Source organism: Caretta caretta, chromosome 4 (assembly GCF_965140235.1).
Source record: "Caretta caretta isolate rCarCar2 chromosome 4, rCarCar1.hap1, whole genome shotgun sequence".
NCBI lineage: Eukaryota > Metazoa > Chordata > Testudines > Cheloniidae > Caretta > Caretta caretta.
The window spans coordinates 120,378,805-120,391,220 of NC_134209.1; the positions used below are offsets into that span (position 1 = coordinate 120,378,805).

Here is a 12,416-nt window from a genome sequence, read left to right on the forward strand (position 1 = left end):
AGGACCCACTTCAGTATTGGTAGTGGAGGCAGAGATTGGATCTTTCCAGAGTTTCTCCCCTAATCTACTCTAATCCAGTTCTGTTGCAGGACTCAACCCCTGCACAAGCCAGCTAGCTTCCTCCTTGTCCTCTTTCTCCAAAAACACAGAAGCTCCTGATTGGGCTTCACTGTGTTGGAGTCATGGGTCCTTGGGGCAGGGTAGGGACCCAACCTGCCTGTGTGACTCTAAGCCCCATACCTTGGAAGTGTGAGGGTATCATTCACCCCCTGTGGAGCCTGTAAGTGCTGCCTCATATAGGGAACTGCTTAGATTTAAGCTCAGTGTTTGCAAGACAGTTTGCAGTGTGGGCAGAGGAGTCTGCAAGAAGGCGCTGCAGTGGCAGATCCAGATGGTTAAAACCACCACGCTCCTATTTACCTGATCTGGGCAGGAGGAGGAGAAAGATTGTAAATCACAAATGCATGAAAACAAATACAAATAAAATGTTTTATAACAAAATGACTGACAGAAACTTAGCCGCCAACTTGTTCCACCGCTGGAGGCAGAAAATCTGGTGGCCTGAGCTGATGGGTGGACCTTAGTGCTGGAATCTCCGGCAACAACTCTGGATTGCCTCCGAATTCCACAGATGGGGGCATTAACCCAAAGTAGCGACTGAGAAGAGAAGCTGTGCAACAGAATGAGTTCTATTCACTTTAACACTGTTAGTATCCAAGATCCTGGTTGATTGACTTTCGGGTATACATACATAGCCCAACCTGGCTAAAGACCAGAGACACCTATTTCTAGTTTAGACAACTTGTTTGTACAAGATCTCCCACTCTCAGAAGCTTTTGAAAGGATGAACATTACTGTCTGCTCTCCTTCCCCCTCTCCCAGAAACGTAATATGTACAGTACATAGTAAAGGAGTCGGCTTTTAATTTTACTTTACTCCTGACAGCCTCTGCACAGTCACAACTACCAAGGATGTTTCTTATTTCCACTCCAGGAATTTTAAGTAGATTGGAGGTACAAACTTGGTGTATAAATGTTTCTTTTAAGAGCCAGGAGTCTTGCATGGATCAACTGAGGGATTTTATTTTATGAGAACTGCAAACACATTCCAGGTTCTTCCTTATAAGATGCTCATGCTCAGGCACTGACTCTCACATTCCTAATGACTACAGAAAGAATGTGAGTACCAGTAAGAGTACCCAAAGAGAGGAAAAGAAAGAAGTAAAGGCAATAAATGATGTGGTTGTGAATGGCTCTTACAATAAAAAGCTTTTCTTTAAACAATTATGTTAACAAAATATAGGAAAGTCAAGTGTGAACCCTTGTAGCCAGAGAGACTTTTTACAAATACATCTATTCTATTAATGATGGCTGAAAGTGTAGTATGAAAAGCCATTAACACATACTTATACAAAACTTTTGAGCTCTTTTTCCACAACCAGTTCCTTCCCCAAACACTCCACTTCGTCTGCTAGTCACTTGACCTGATCCCCAATCCTGCTCCATTCTTTAAATGATTCCTCAAGATTGACATGGTGACTTCCAATCTTCCCCTTTAATGATTCTCTGATTTCTTACCTTTGCTGATTTCCCATCAGGTCCATTGTAGAGTTTCAGGTTGTCTCTGCTGCTGTGTAAAAAAAAAAAGTGTGTTCTGGGTCTTTCCAGAAAAATAAACAGCCTTCATGACATGACTTTTCCATGAAGCTGTTGCATAAAAACACCATGATACAGGGCTGTACACTGAGCACCCTCATATTAATTGTAGGACCTATAGAACATTCTGCAGAAAGTCCCTGGAGGACACAGGATCAGGCCACTACAAATGGGATGATTCTGGTAATGGCAGCATCCCTAGAAGGCCATGAGGAGTAACTTTGAAGGCAAGGCAGCATTGTTCCTTTAGCAATCTATTTGTTTTTTCTTTTACAACTTTTAAGAAGAAATTACAAACAAAGTTTCATTAAAATTCATTTAAAGTTTCATTTTTCTGGCATCCTAATGAAAAGGATCAGAAAATGTGTGTGTGTGTTAATCTTGTTTAGTCCATGCTTGTGGACAGAAATGTAAGTTCTTGATAAAATTGCTAATTGTTTAATCTCCATGATAACTATACCAGATGGAAATGAACCTTGCTATTGGGTTTCTAACTCCTGATTACACATTAAATAATATAGAGGAAATATTGTGCAGAGGAAATGTCTCCAATAACATTGGCTGCAACTAAGCATGACTGCTGAAATGTAGCAACACCTGTGCAATCACACACAGAGCAGAAAGAAGAAGAAAAGGAACAACACACCACATCACAGGAAATGACTTCTTCTGCATTATGCTATGTCATTCTTCAAACACTTTTTTGGCAGCAAAGTACTACTAAATGAAACTTTAAAATAAATCATGCAAATAAACTAACCAGTAAAGCTGGTTTTTAAAGATTAACTTTCCAAAATACGTCTTGCAGTGTATCATAGTTTATTTCAAGAAACCAAGAATTTCTTAAATACTCAAGACGGAGGAATGACCTGATACCAGTCTTCAAATATGTTAAAGGCTGTTATAAGGAGGTTGGTGATCAACTGTTCTCCATGTCCACTGTTCTCCATGTCTGCAGCGAGGGAGAGTTAGGTTAGATATTAGGAAAATCTAACTTTAAGGGTAATTAATCTCTGGAATAGGCTTCCAAGGGAGGTTGTGGAATCCCCATCATTGGAGGTTTTTAAGAATAGCTTGGACATACGCCTCACAGGGATGGTCCAGGTTTACTTGGTTCTGCCTCAACTCAAGGGGCTAGACTTAATGATATTTCAAGGTCTCTTCTAGTCCTACATTTCTATGATTCTATCAAGCATGTAGTAAAATATCCCAGATGAAGATATTATTTGTAAAAGACTAACCCATTCTGCAGTGTGGGAAAGTTATTCCTTTGTGGATAATTATTGTGCTTTTTTGGAGCCTGGAACTTCTGTCTTTGCTTTGGCATCTCAGAAGACAAAAATCTAAAGGACTGATCCTGCAAAATACTGAACACTTCACATAATCAGGACTCCCATGAAAAGAAGGCTATGAAGTCAACTATAAATTATTACCTTTTCAGCAGCCAATCATCATCCAAGGTCCTCCCAGGATTTGTAATTATGCTTGGGTTGTTCACCTCTGAGAATGTTTGGCTGGTTAGAATAGCTTTCCTCTTACCACTTTGGTAAAGGGAAGTCATGGCTCACACCAATCTATTAGAATTCTTTGAGGGTATCAACAAGAATGTGGATAAGGGTGATCCAGTCAATACAGGTTACTTGGATTTTCAGAAAAATCTTTGCCAAGGTACCTAATGAAAAGCTCTAAACAAAGTAGTCATGGGATAACAGAGAAGGTCCTCTCATGGATCAGTAACTGGTTAAGAGATCAGAAACAAAGGGTAGGAATAAATGGTCTGTTTTTAAAATGGAGAGCAGAAAGAAAACAGGGTCCTCCAAGGATCTGTACTGGAACCTGTCCTGTTCAATATATTCATTAATTATCTGGAAAAGGGAGTGAACAGTGAAGTGGCAAAGTTTGCAGATAATCCAAAATTATTCAAGACAGTTAAGTCCAAAGCTGACTGTGAAGTTTCAGAGGGATTTCACAAAACTGGGTGACAGAGCAAGAAAAGGCAGATGAAATTCAACATGGATAAATGCAAAGTAATGCACACTGGAAAAAATAATCCCAAATACGTATATATTATGATGGGTTCTAAACTAGTTGTTACCATTCAAGAAAGAGATCTTGAAGTCATGAATAGTTCTCTGAAAACTTCAGCTCAATGCACAGCCGCAGTCAAAAAGGCGAACAATGTTAGGTACTATTAGGAAAGGGCTAGAAAATGAGAGAAAATATCAAAGCCACTATATAAATTCATGGGGCACCCACACCTTGAATACTGTGTCCAGTTCTGGTCACCCCATCTCTAAAAAAGATATAGTAGAACTGGATAAGGTTCAGAGAATAGCAACAAAGATGATCAAGGATATTGAATGGCTTTCCATATGAGGAGACACTAAAAAGTTTAGGGCTGTTCAGATTAGAAAACAGATGATCAAGTGGAGATATGACAGAGGGAGACCTATAAAATCATGAATAGTTTGGAAGAAGTAAATAGAGATGTGTTATTTACCCTTTTCCACAATACAAAAGACAGGTGACACCTGATGAAATTAGTAGGCATCCAGTTTAATACATACAAGAAGAAATACTTTTTCACACAATGCACAATTTACCTGAGAATTTACCTCATTGTCATTGAACATTGTGATGGCCTGGGTTCAAAAAAAGAACTAGATAAGTTCATGGAGGATAGGTCTTTCAATGTCTATTAGCCAAGATGGTCAGGGATATAACCCTATGCTCTAAACCTTTGACTGGCAGAAGCCAGGAGGAGAAGATGGGTGGATCTCTCCAAAATTGCCCTGTTATCTACATTCCTCTGGAAGCTTTGTTACTGGCCACTGCCAGAGCGTAGATACTGGGTTAGATGGACCATTGCTCTGACTCAGTAGGGCAGTTCTTTTGTTCTTATGATATTTGTAAATCAGCAGATCCAGATAACTTGCATTCAAGAGTTTTAGCAGAGCTGGCTAAGGAGCTCGCTAGACTGTTGATGTTGATTTTCAATAAGTCTTGGAGCACTGAAGAAGATCCAGAAGACTGGAAGAAAGCTAAAGTCACGCCAATTTTTAAAAAGGGTAAATGGGATGATCTGGGTAATTATAGGTCTGTCAGCCTGACATTAATCTCAGGCAAGAAAATAGAGCAGTTGACATGGGACTTGATTAACAAAGAATTAAAGAAGGATAATGTAATTAATGCAAATCAACATGGGCTTATGGGCAACAGAGCCTGTCAAACTAACTTAATGTCTGTTTTTTTTTAAAATGAGATTACAAGTTTGGCTGATAACGGGAGTAGAGCTGATGTGATATACTTTGACTTGGTACAGCATGATACTGACTAAAAACTAGAACAATATAAAAGTAACATGGAACACATTAAATGGATTAAAAGTTGGCTAACAGATAGGTCTCAAAACAGAATTGTAGATTGGGAATTATCAAGTGGATGTGTTTTGGAGGGTTCCGCAGAGATCAGTTCATGGCCCCATGCTGTTTAACATTTTTATTAATGACTTGGAAGAAAACAAAATCGACACTGATAAAGTTTGCAGATGACAGAAATGGTGAGAGTGGTAAATAAGGAAGAGGGCAGGTCACTGATTCAGAGTGTTCTGGATCTCTTGGTAAACTGGGAGCCAGAAAACAACATGCATTTTAATATGGCTAAACCCCCCATATAATCAAGGAAGCAAAGAATGTAGGCTATACTTTCAGGATGGGGAACTCTATCCTGGGAAACAGTGACTCTGAAAAGATTTGGGGGTCATGGTGGATAATCAGCTGACCATGAACTCTGAGTGTGACACAGTGGAAAAAGGGCTATTGCAATCCTGGAATGCATAAACAGGGGAATCTCAAATAGGAATAGAGAGGATATTTTACTTCTATACTTGGCACTGATGTGACTTTTGCTGGAATTGTGTGTCCATTTCTGGTGCCCACAATTTTTAAGAAGAATGTTGATAACTTTGAGAAGGTTCAGAGAAGAGCCATGAGAATTATTAAAGGCTTAGAAAACATGCCTTATAGTGATGGACTCAAAGAGCTCAATCTATTTAGCTTAACAAAGGGAAGGTTAAGGGGTGACTTGATTACAGTCTCTAAGTATCCACAGGGAGAACAAATATTTTCAAATGGGCACTCCGATCTGGCAGAGAAAGGTATAACATGATTCAATGGCTGGAAGTTGAAGTTAGACAAATTCAGATCAGAAATAAGGCATACATTTTTAACAGAGAGAGTAATTAACCATTGGAATAATTTCTCCATCACTGAATTTTTAAATCAAGATTTAATTTTCTTTAAATAAATGTTCTCTAGAAATTATTTTGGGGAAGTTTTAGTCCTTCTTTTATACAAGAGGTCAGACTAGAAAATCACAATGGTCTCTTCTGGCCTTAGAATCTATGTACCTATGATATTTTCCTAGTAAGATATAAAACCAGGACCTTTTAATTCTCTTGTTGCTCAGAATCATGCCTTCTCTCCCACGACCTTTCTCTGGCTTCCTTCCTTTGTGTACATCATTTTCAAGTGTTTTGCTTGGAGCCTTGGAGCTGAGGACAAACTTCAATCTTTGCACATCTCTGCTCTCATTGCTTCCTAATTGTTTTCCTACTCTCTGTGTTGCTCTTAGTCTTCTGCATAACTACTTCCTATGCTGTCTTGTCTCAGGCCATACCGTAAAACAGCATTCTGTTTCTTCTGTGCCATACACCTTCACTTCCCTGGTCCACTTTCAAATTTACTTATTTTTAAAAAAAAAAACAACCACCCCAAAAAACAAACCAAACAAACAAAAATCCTTTTCACCTCAGGTCTCCTTGCTGATCAAAATACAGGCTTCTTGTGCTTAACACTAACTCTGTATTGTATCAGTCTGATTAAGATTGCATGGTTGTGGGGCAAGAACTTTGTCTCGATTGTTGCGTACACATAGTACTCTATTAAATTAGAATACATAGCAATTAACACACTAGATTGGTGTTGGGTTTTACTTTGTTTCTCCCCAAATATTCTTTGCAATGACAGATGTTTAATTAAAGGCTGTTAAACAATTTAACTCCTCAGAAGAACACAAAGAAGAGCTATTAATGAAGTAAATATCTGTTTAATTTACAAACATCAGTAGTATTACTGATATCAGTCCAAATAAGACAAAGCACACTGCATTACACATGTACATCTAACTTTTTCTGTAAAAAAAAAAAATATAAAAAAAAATAAAATTGAAAAAACATCTGCATTTTTTACAGGGTATCCTGGGATTTACTGAAAGAAGAATACAACCCACTATGAATCATTACCAGTTCTACATTGTCATTTAGCAGCAACATAGTAACATGGGGAACATTAGGGCAATAAAGTAGTTTTATTATTTGGAAAAAGTCACAGTCCGTGATAGTACAGCCTTTTTTCTTTCTTTCTTTTTTTTAAAAAGGTAAAGAGGGTCCAGGAGAAATATTAATTTGTAAAGGGTCTACTTTCTAGTGTCATTTTCTACACACCATTTTATTTTCTGTAAGTACTGTATATATAGGGAAAATTCACTTCTATACATTTGCCATCTAGTGTAAAGACATTTTCTCTCATACGTTACAAGTTCTCAGGAGGTGTCCTGACTGTCTGCTGTACGTGAAAACTGCAGACTATTATCACTTTCCGTTTCAGACACCAAGTGGTGAGATGCTAACACAAAACAAAACCAAAAACAAAACAGAAAAAAACAGACCAAACACATTTACCCCAAGATGACATGCTATGTTAGTTCTATTGCAAAAAATCCTGATTTTTAAGTCTTTCTTTTTTTTTTTAAACAAAATACAAAAATATCAGGACAAATATAAATTAATATATATTAAAGCATTGAAAAACAGTAAAAGGGATGCCTAAAAAGGTTAAGTACAATGTACTTTGATACAATAAATATTTCTCAATGAAACCGAATACTGTATAGAGCTGTTTAGAACTCAGAGAAACAAAAATCCATATTATTACTAATTTATCCATCAATAATCTATTTTTATCATCCCCTTAACATTTATATTACAAAAAAATTAATACTGGAAAAGGGTAGATAAACACTTTTTGTATGCTTCTTTTGCTAACATGCTGATATAAAAGTACACATTGTCAGGAGATTTCATGATTCTCACATTTTAACCTCTCCCATCCACTAAACGGGCACCCCCTCTTCTGCAGATGCTTAATAATTATGCCACACAAAATGCATCACATACATTTGTTAAACCAATATAATATGATTCCCTTCACCCACAACTCTTCCCCATCTATAAGTAAGTAATTGGCATGGTCTGTCAACATAGTAAAATATAGTGATATGAAAGTGAAAAAACAAGCCTCATGTTCTGGTCAATTTTTCATCAATGAGCTGTAGGTTGAAAGTCATATGTGTATAATATCAGTTTATCTTCAGCATGTTATAAAGAAGAATCCATGTTAAAAGCAGTTACGTTTCCCATCACTGTTGCAATGTTAAAGGGTCTTTTTTTTTCTTCAAAGCTCCTCTCGGTTACGAAAAGTCTCAATTCAAGCACTTGAATCTTTTTGCAAATGAAGAAAAAGTCTTTATTCTCTTAATAAAAATAAGTCTGTTCTGTATTTTACAATATATTTCAAATATTTTCACTATGAAGCATTAATTAGTCCGACATGGTCAATAAGTATACAACATTTTCAAAAGACAAGTGTGACAGGGACACATTTAGGAGGGGCACTTTGTACAGCCACACTTCACCACCTTCTCAACCTCGTCCACAAATGAGGACCCATCAGTGCATTCAAAAGAATATTTCCGTCTCTTGCTCCTTAGTGGTCCACAGCACTGCCCACTTGAACATCCTCCTTTACATTCTAGTCTCGATACCTTCTTGGTCGTCTGGCACGCGGCATACCCTTGCTGCTTTTGGTAGTAATCTCTGATTCGTTCCCCTCGACAAGAGATTTCTGTGAAAAACCAAAACCAAAATAATGTATGATTTAAAGATGCAAGTCACAGAATGATTTATAATACACAGTTTAGCTAAGAAGATGCCATGCTTCTAAATACAATTGCTATTTTAGAGTTTGACTTTCATTATAGATTAGAAACTAATGATTTCACTTGCGTTATTTTCTTAATGCTGAATTTTACCTTCTTTGTGCCCTCTATTTTCAGTAACATTTATACTGTGTATATATAAACCATAAATAAAATGTTAGTACAATTACAAGAAAATTGGAAGATACAATCTTTATTACACAAATACACATCTTTTGTTCTTACATTGCTTGCAGCTTGTTCTGTTTAGCACAGGGAAATGTTTCATAGAGCATGCAATTTAATTTATTAGCTCTGGAGTCTAATATTATTCAGTCTATTATTTAATACAGGCTATACACATTCCACTAACTTCATAAATTACTGAGGTATAAAACCATCTAAAAATGTGACATCTGTTAAAAGTTCTACCAGTCTATTCTAGTCACATTGATGCACAATACAAAATAAATAAATGCCAGCTGGGGTAAAAGAAAAAAGGGGGGTAGAAAGGAAGCGCTTTGACAGACAAAGGAAAAAATAAAAAGGTAGGGGAGAAAGTGATCCTGTTTTTATCCATCTCACCTGCATAATTCGCTGTGATATATCAGTTGAAGCTGAGAGGTCAAAAGTAGAGTTTGTGATAAAACTAGGAGCAGAATCATTGGATTTGGCTTCTCAGTTGCAGAAGACAGAGAAACAATAAATACAGAAAGATACAGCAGGTAAAAGGTAATAGTTATATATAGCAAAAATGTGCTTCTCAATCAAAGCAAAAATGAGAAATGTTTCAACATGATGAAAAAATGGGAAAATTTGTAAGAGTTTTCTCTCACTGAGACAAGCCCTTTACGATGTATTTTAAAAAAAAGCAACACAAATGTGTATTGTGAAAAAAAATTGGCAATGTTTTGATTGTTCATGTTCTAACACCAAATAATGATAGCATGCTGAATTATTTACCTTTATCACAGCTATCCCCAGTGTATCCGCTGCTGCATTCGCAATATGGTTTCCCAAGGCCGGAAAGCCTGCATTTTCCATGTTTACACCTGATGGACTGGCAGGGGTTAAACAACTCTTCCTCTTCATCACAGAGGACTCCCCCATGTCCCTGCAGGCATTTACAACTGTATGAAAATGCATTGATTGGCAAGCAGGTACCATGTACACATCTACAGGGGAAACAAGCCCAAGAGAATAAAAAGAAATTATTCATCAAAGTTTAGGCCGAGCAACATTAACTACAAATACTTTGGATTGTACTCAAAAAGCAATTGCTTAGAGACTTTTTTTTTAAATGCACTTTTTCAGTGGGAAGCAATTAAGTGGTTTATACAGTTTTTTTTTTTATAATTGGTAGGAAAATTTACAGAGAATACGCTGCAGTATAGGGTCCTATTCTGTTATTGCCAGAAAACAGCCACTGTAGATGTGTTATGGAAGTCTTGTACAGGTCACAATTAAATAAATCCAGCATTCCTCATGCACCCACACATTTAATGAGAGTTGGGCGTGCAAAGAATGCAAGATCTGACCCCAAATGAACAAACTCCTTAGAATTAAACTTGAATAGTGAAAAGAAAATGTTACTTACCTGTAATTTTCCTCCTTGAAAGTATCATTTCACAAGATTCTCTTGCCTGAGGTTTTGAGCTCCCAGCACAACACAGGACAATATCTCCCTAGCTCAAAGCTTTTTGGCCCTCTAAAGGCATGGCAGCCTGGTGGCTGTGCACAATGCCTGCCTCCCTCCCAAATCCAGTGATCATTCACCACTTACTATTATTCCTTCTGGTTACATAACCTTTCAGCCAGTTCCTGATTGCATGAGAAGCCAGTGATGCTTTTTCCACTGGGCTCTCAACATCCACTGAGATTGCATCTTATAAAGACATGACACAGGTACTATGATTACTGTTTTGGCCATGAGACCCGACATTTGTAACATGGTTAAACTGTCCCCTCCTGGATCTCATAAACCCCTTCCAATGTACTGCATCCTGTCCTGGGGCTTAAAGACTGCCTTGAGCTGCATCTACCAGGTTGCCAGGTACATTGCTGGAGCACAGAGCCAATCACATTCCTCTAAAAGAAGTATGCTGTTTCCCAGAAGGATAATTTTTAATTTTATTTCATCTAACACAGACTGAAATCCAGGGGGAATTAATTCTTTTTAAGAATCAGGAATTATCTGATTGCCACCTCTTGACTTGATGGCACAGGGTCAATGGCTTTCTTCCGAGGAAGAATTTTATTTCCTGTAACATTCTTCTTGATACACTAGTTTCCTGGACATATATTTGTTTCTTGGGGAACAATCTGAGTGAAGATTCCTGGATGGAGATCAAACCAATCTCAACAGCCCAACTCAGAATCACTCTGATGTTTCTCCTTCCTGTCTCCAGCCTCATCACTGGAAACCAAATTATGCTCATCTCCACATTGTACCTTTGGTCCCACATGAGTGATTCAGCATGGTGTGCTTAAAGGCATGGTAGGAAAGTCAATGCTGCTGGATAAGTCATTGACACCACTTGTACCATGGCTGAGCCTGCTTTCTGCAATCCACTGCAGGCTATGCTGAAATGAACTGCATATAGCACAGCTCTCTGCCTGTATTCAACCCTGAGAGTTTCAACACCAGTACAAACAAGACTCCCAGGGTGCCAAGACCTCTGACCTGCCTCAGCACTGGGCCTGCTGCTTGTTATTCCTGAACTTGTATGATTGGAGCCAGGGCCAGCCCACAACATTTTGGCACCTGAGGTGGGGAGCTCGAATGACGCCCCCCATGTCCCCTCGCTTGGACCAAAACTTTGAAAGGTCTCAATTCTGCCTTCTTCCTGTTTTACTCCTCTCATGGTACTCCTCTGCTACCTACCCCAATAAAGAAGAACTAATAACTTAAAATGCCTTGTTCAAAAATTTTAAGTAACACTTAACTTTCAAACGCCTGAACAGCAAATGTAACTTTTCTTGTCTCCATCGTAAACACTGGCATTTTTATCTGTTTGAATAATCAAAGTGGTGCTTTCCATGCCTTCTTGGTTGCAAAGATTTGAACTGCTTTCTGAAGGTCCACAGTCTGGGCCAGCTCATGCTCTATTGAGATGGTTGCAAGGCCGACCGGCCTCTCCTGTGTCACTGTGGAGCACAGATGTGTTTTTATTAACTTCAGCTTGGAGAAGCTGCATTCTCCACTGGCAACTGTTACAGGAAGTGTTAGAAGTATGCGCAGAGCAACAAAAGCATTTGGAAAGAGGGTGGTCATCTTATTTGTGCACATATATTCCAGAACAGCCTTTGGAGTTGATCCTGCTGAAATGTATCTTGAAAGGGCTTTCAGTTCATCACCTAAATCACTTACATCAATATCACGCATGTCATCATGTGTCAACACTGTCTCTAGTAACCTGCATTGCTGGTGTAGGTCTTCTTCAGGTATAGTGAGGAGTGTTGGAATATCATACAACATCCCAAATATACTGCTGTGTTCCTTGAGCTGCATGAAATGTTCAACTGACTGTATTGCACAATTTAGCACGTGGTTAAATAATTCAACTTTGAATTGTTGGTTGGGGTCTCTTATGGGATTATCCCATGCCACATAATCAAAATGTCTTCTTCTTCGGTGACTCTGGTATTCTTGAATGGGTGGGAAAATAGCTTCAGTGGGAAGTTCCTCTGCCCACTTCTGTGCACTCTTCAGAATGTTTTGAAATC

The 12,416-nt window shown here is 38.2% G+C and overlaps 1 protein-coding gene across 9 annotated transcripts in view; it reads right to left on the reverse strand.

Annotated features, from left to right (window-relative positions):
- Positions 1–6,745: 6,745 nt before the first annotated feature.
- SLIT2 (slit guidance ligand 2) overlaps positions 6,746–12,416 on the reverse strand; it is a 422,385-nt gene continuing 416,714 nt past the window's right edge. For 4 of the 9 annotated variants that reach the window (XM_075128007.1, XM_075128006.1, XM_048848731.2 and 1 more), the window contains 2 exons: positions 9,654–9,865; positions 6,746–8,617 (listed from right to left, as the gene is read on the reverse strand). In XM_075128007.1, coding sequence (XP_074984108.1) covers positions 8,376–8,617; positions 9,654–9,865 — 454 coding nt within the window. In that variant the 3' untranslated portion in view covers positions 6,746–8,375. Of the gene's footprint in view, positions 8,618–9,275; positions 9,368–9,653; positions 9,866–12,416 lie in introns of all 9 variants that reach the window. The other 5 variants (XM_075128010.1, XM_075128011.1, XM_075128008.1 and 2 more) reach the window with 5 other exon arrangements.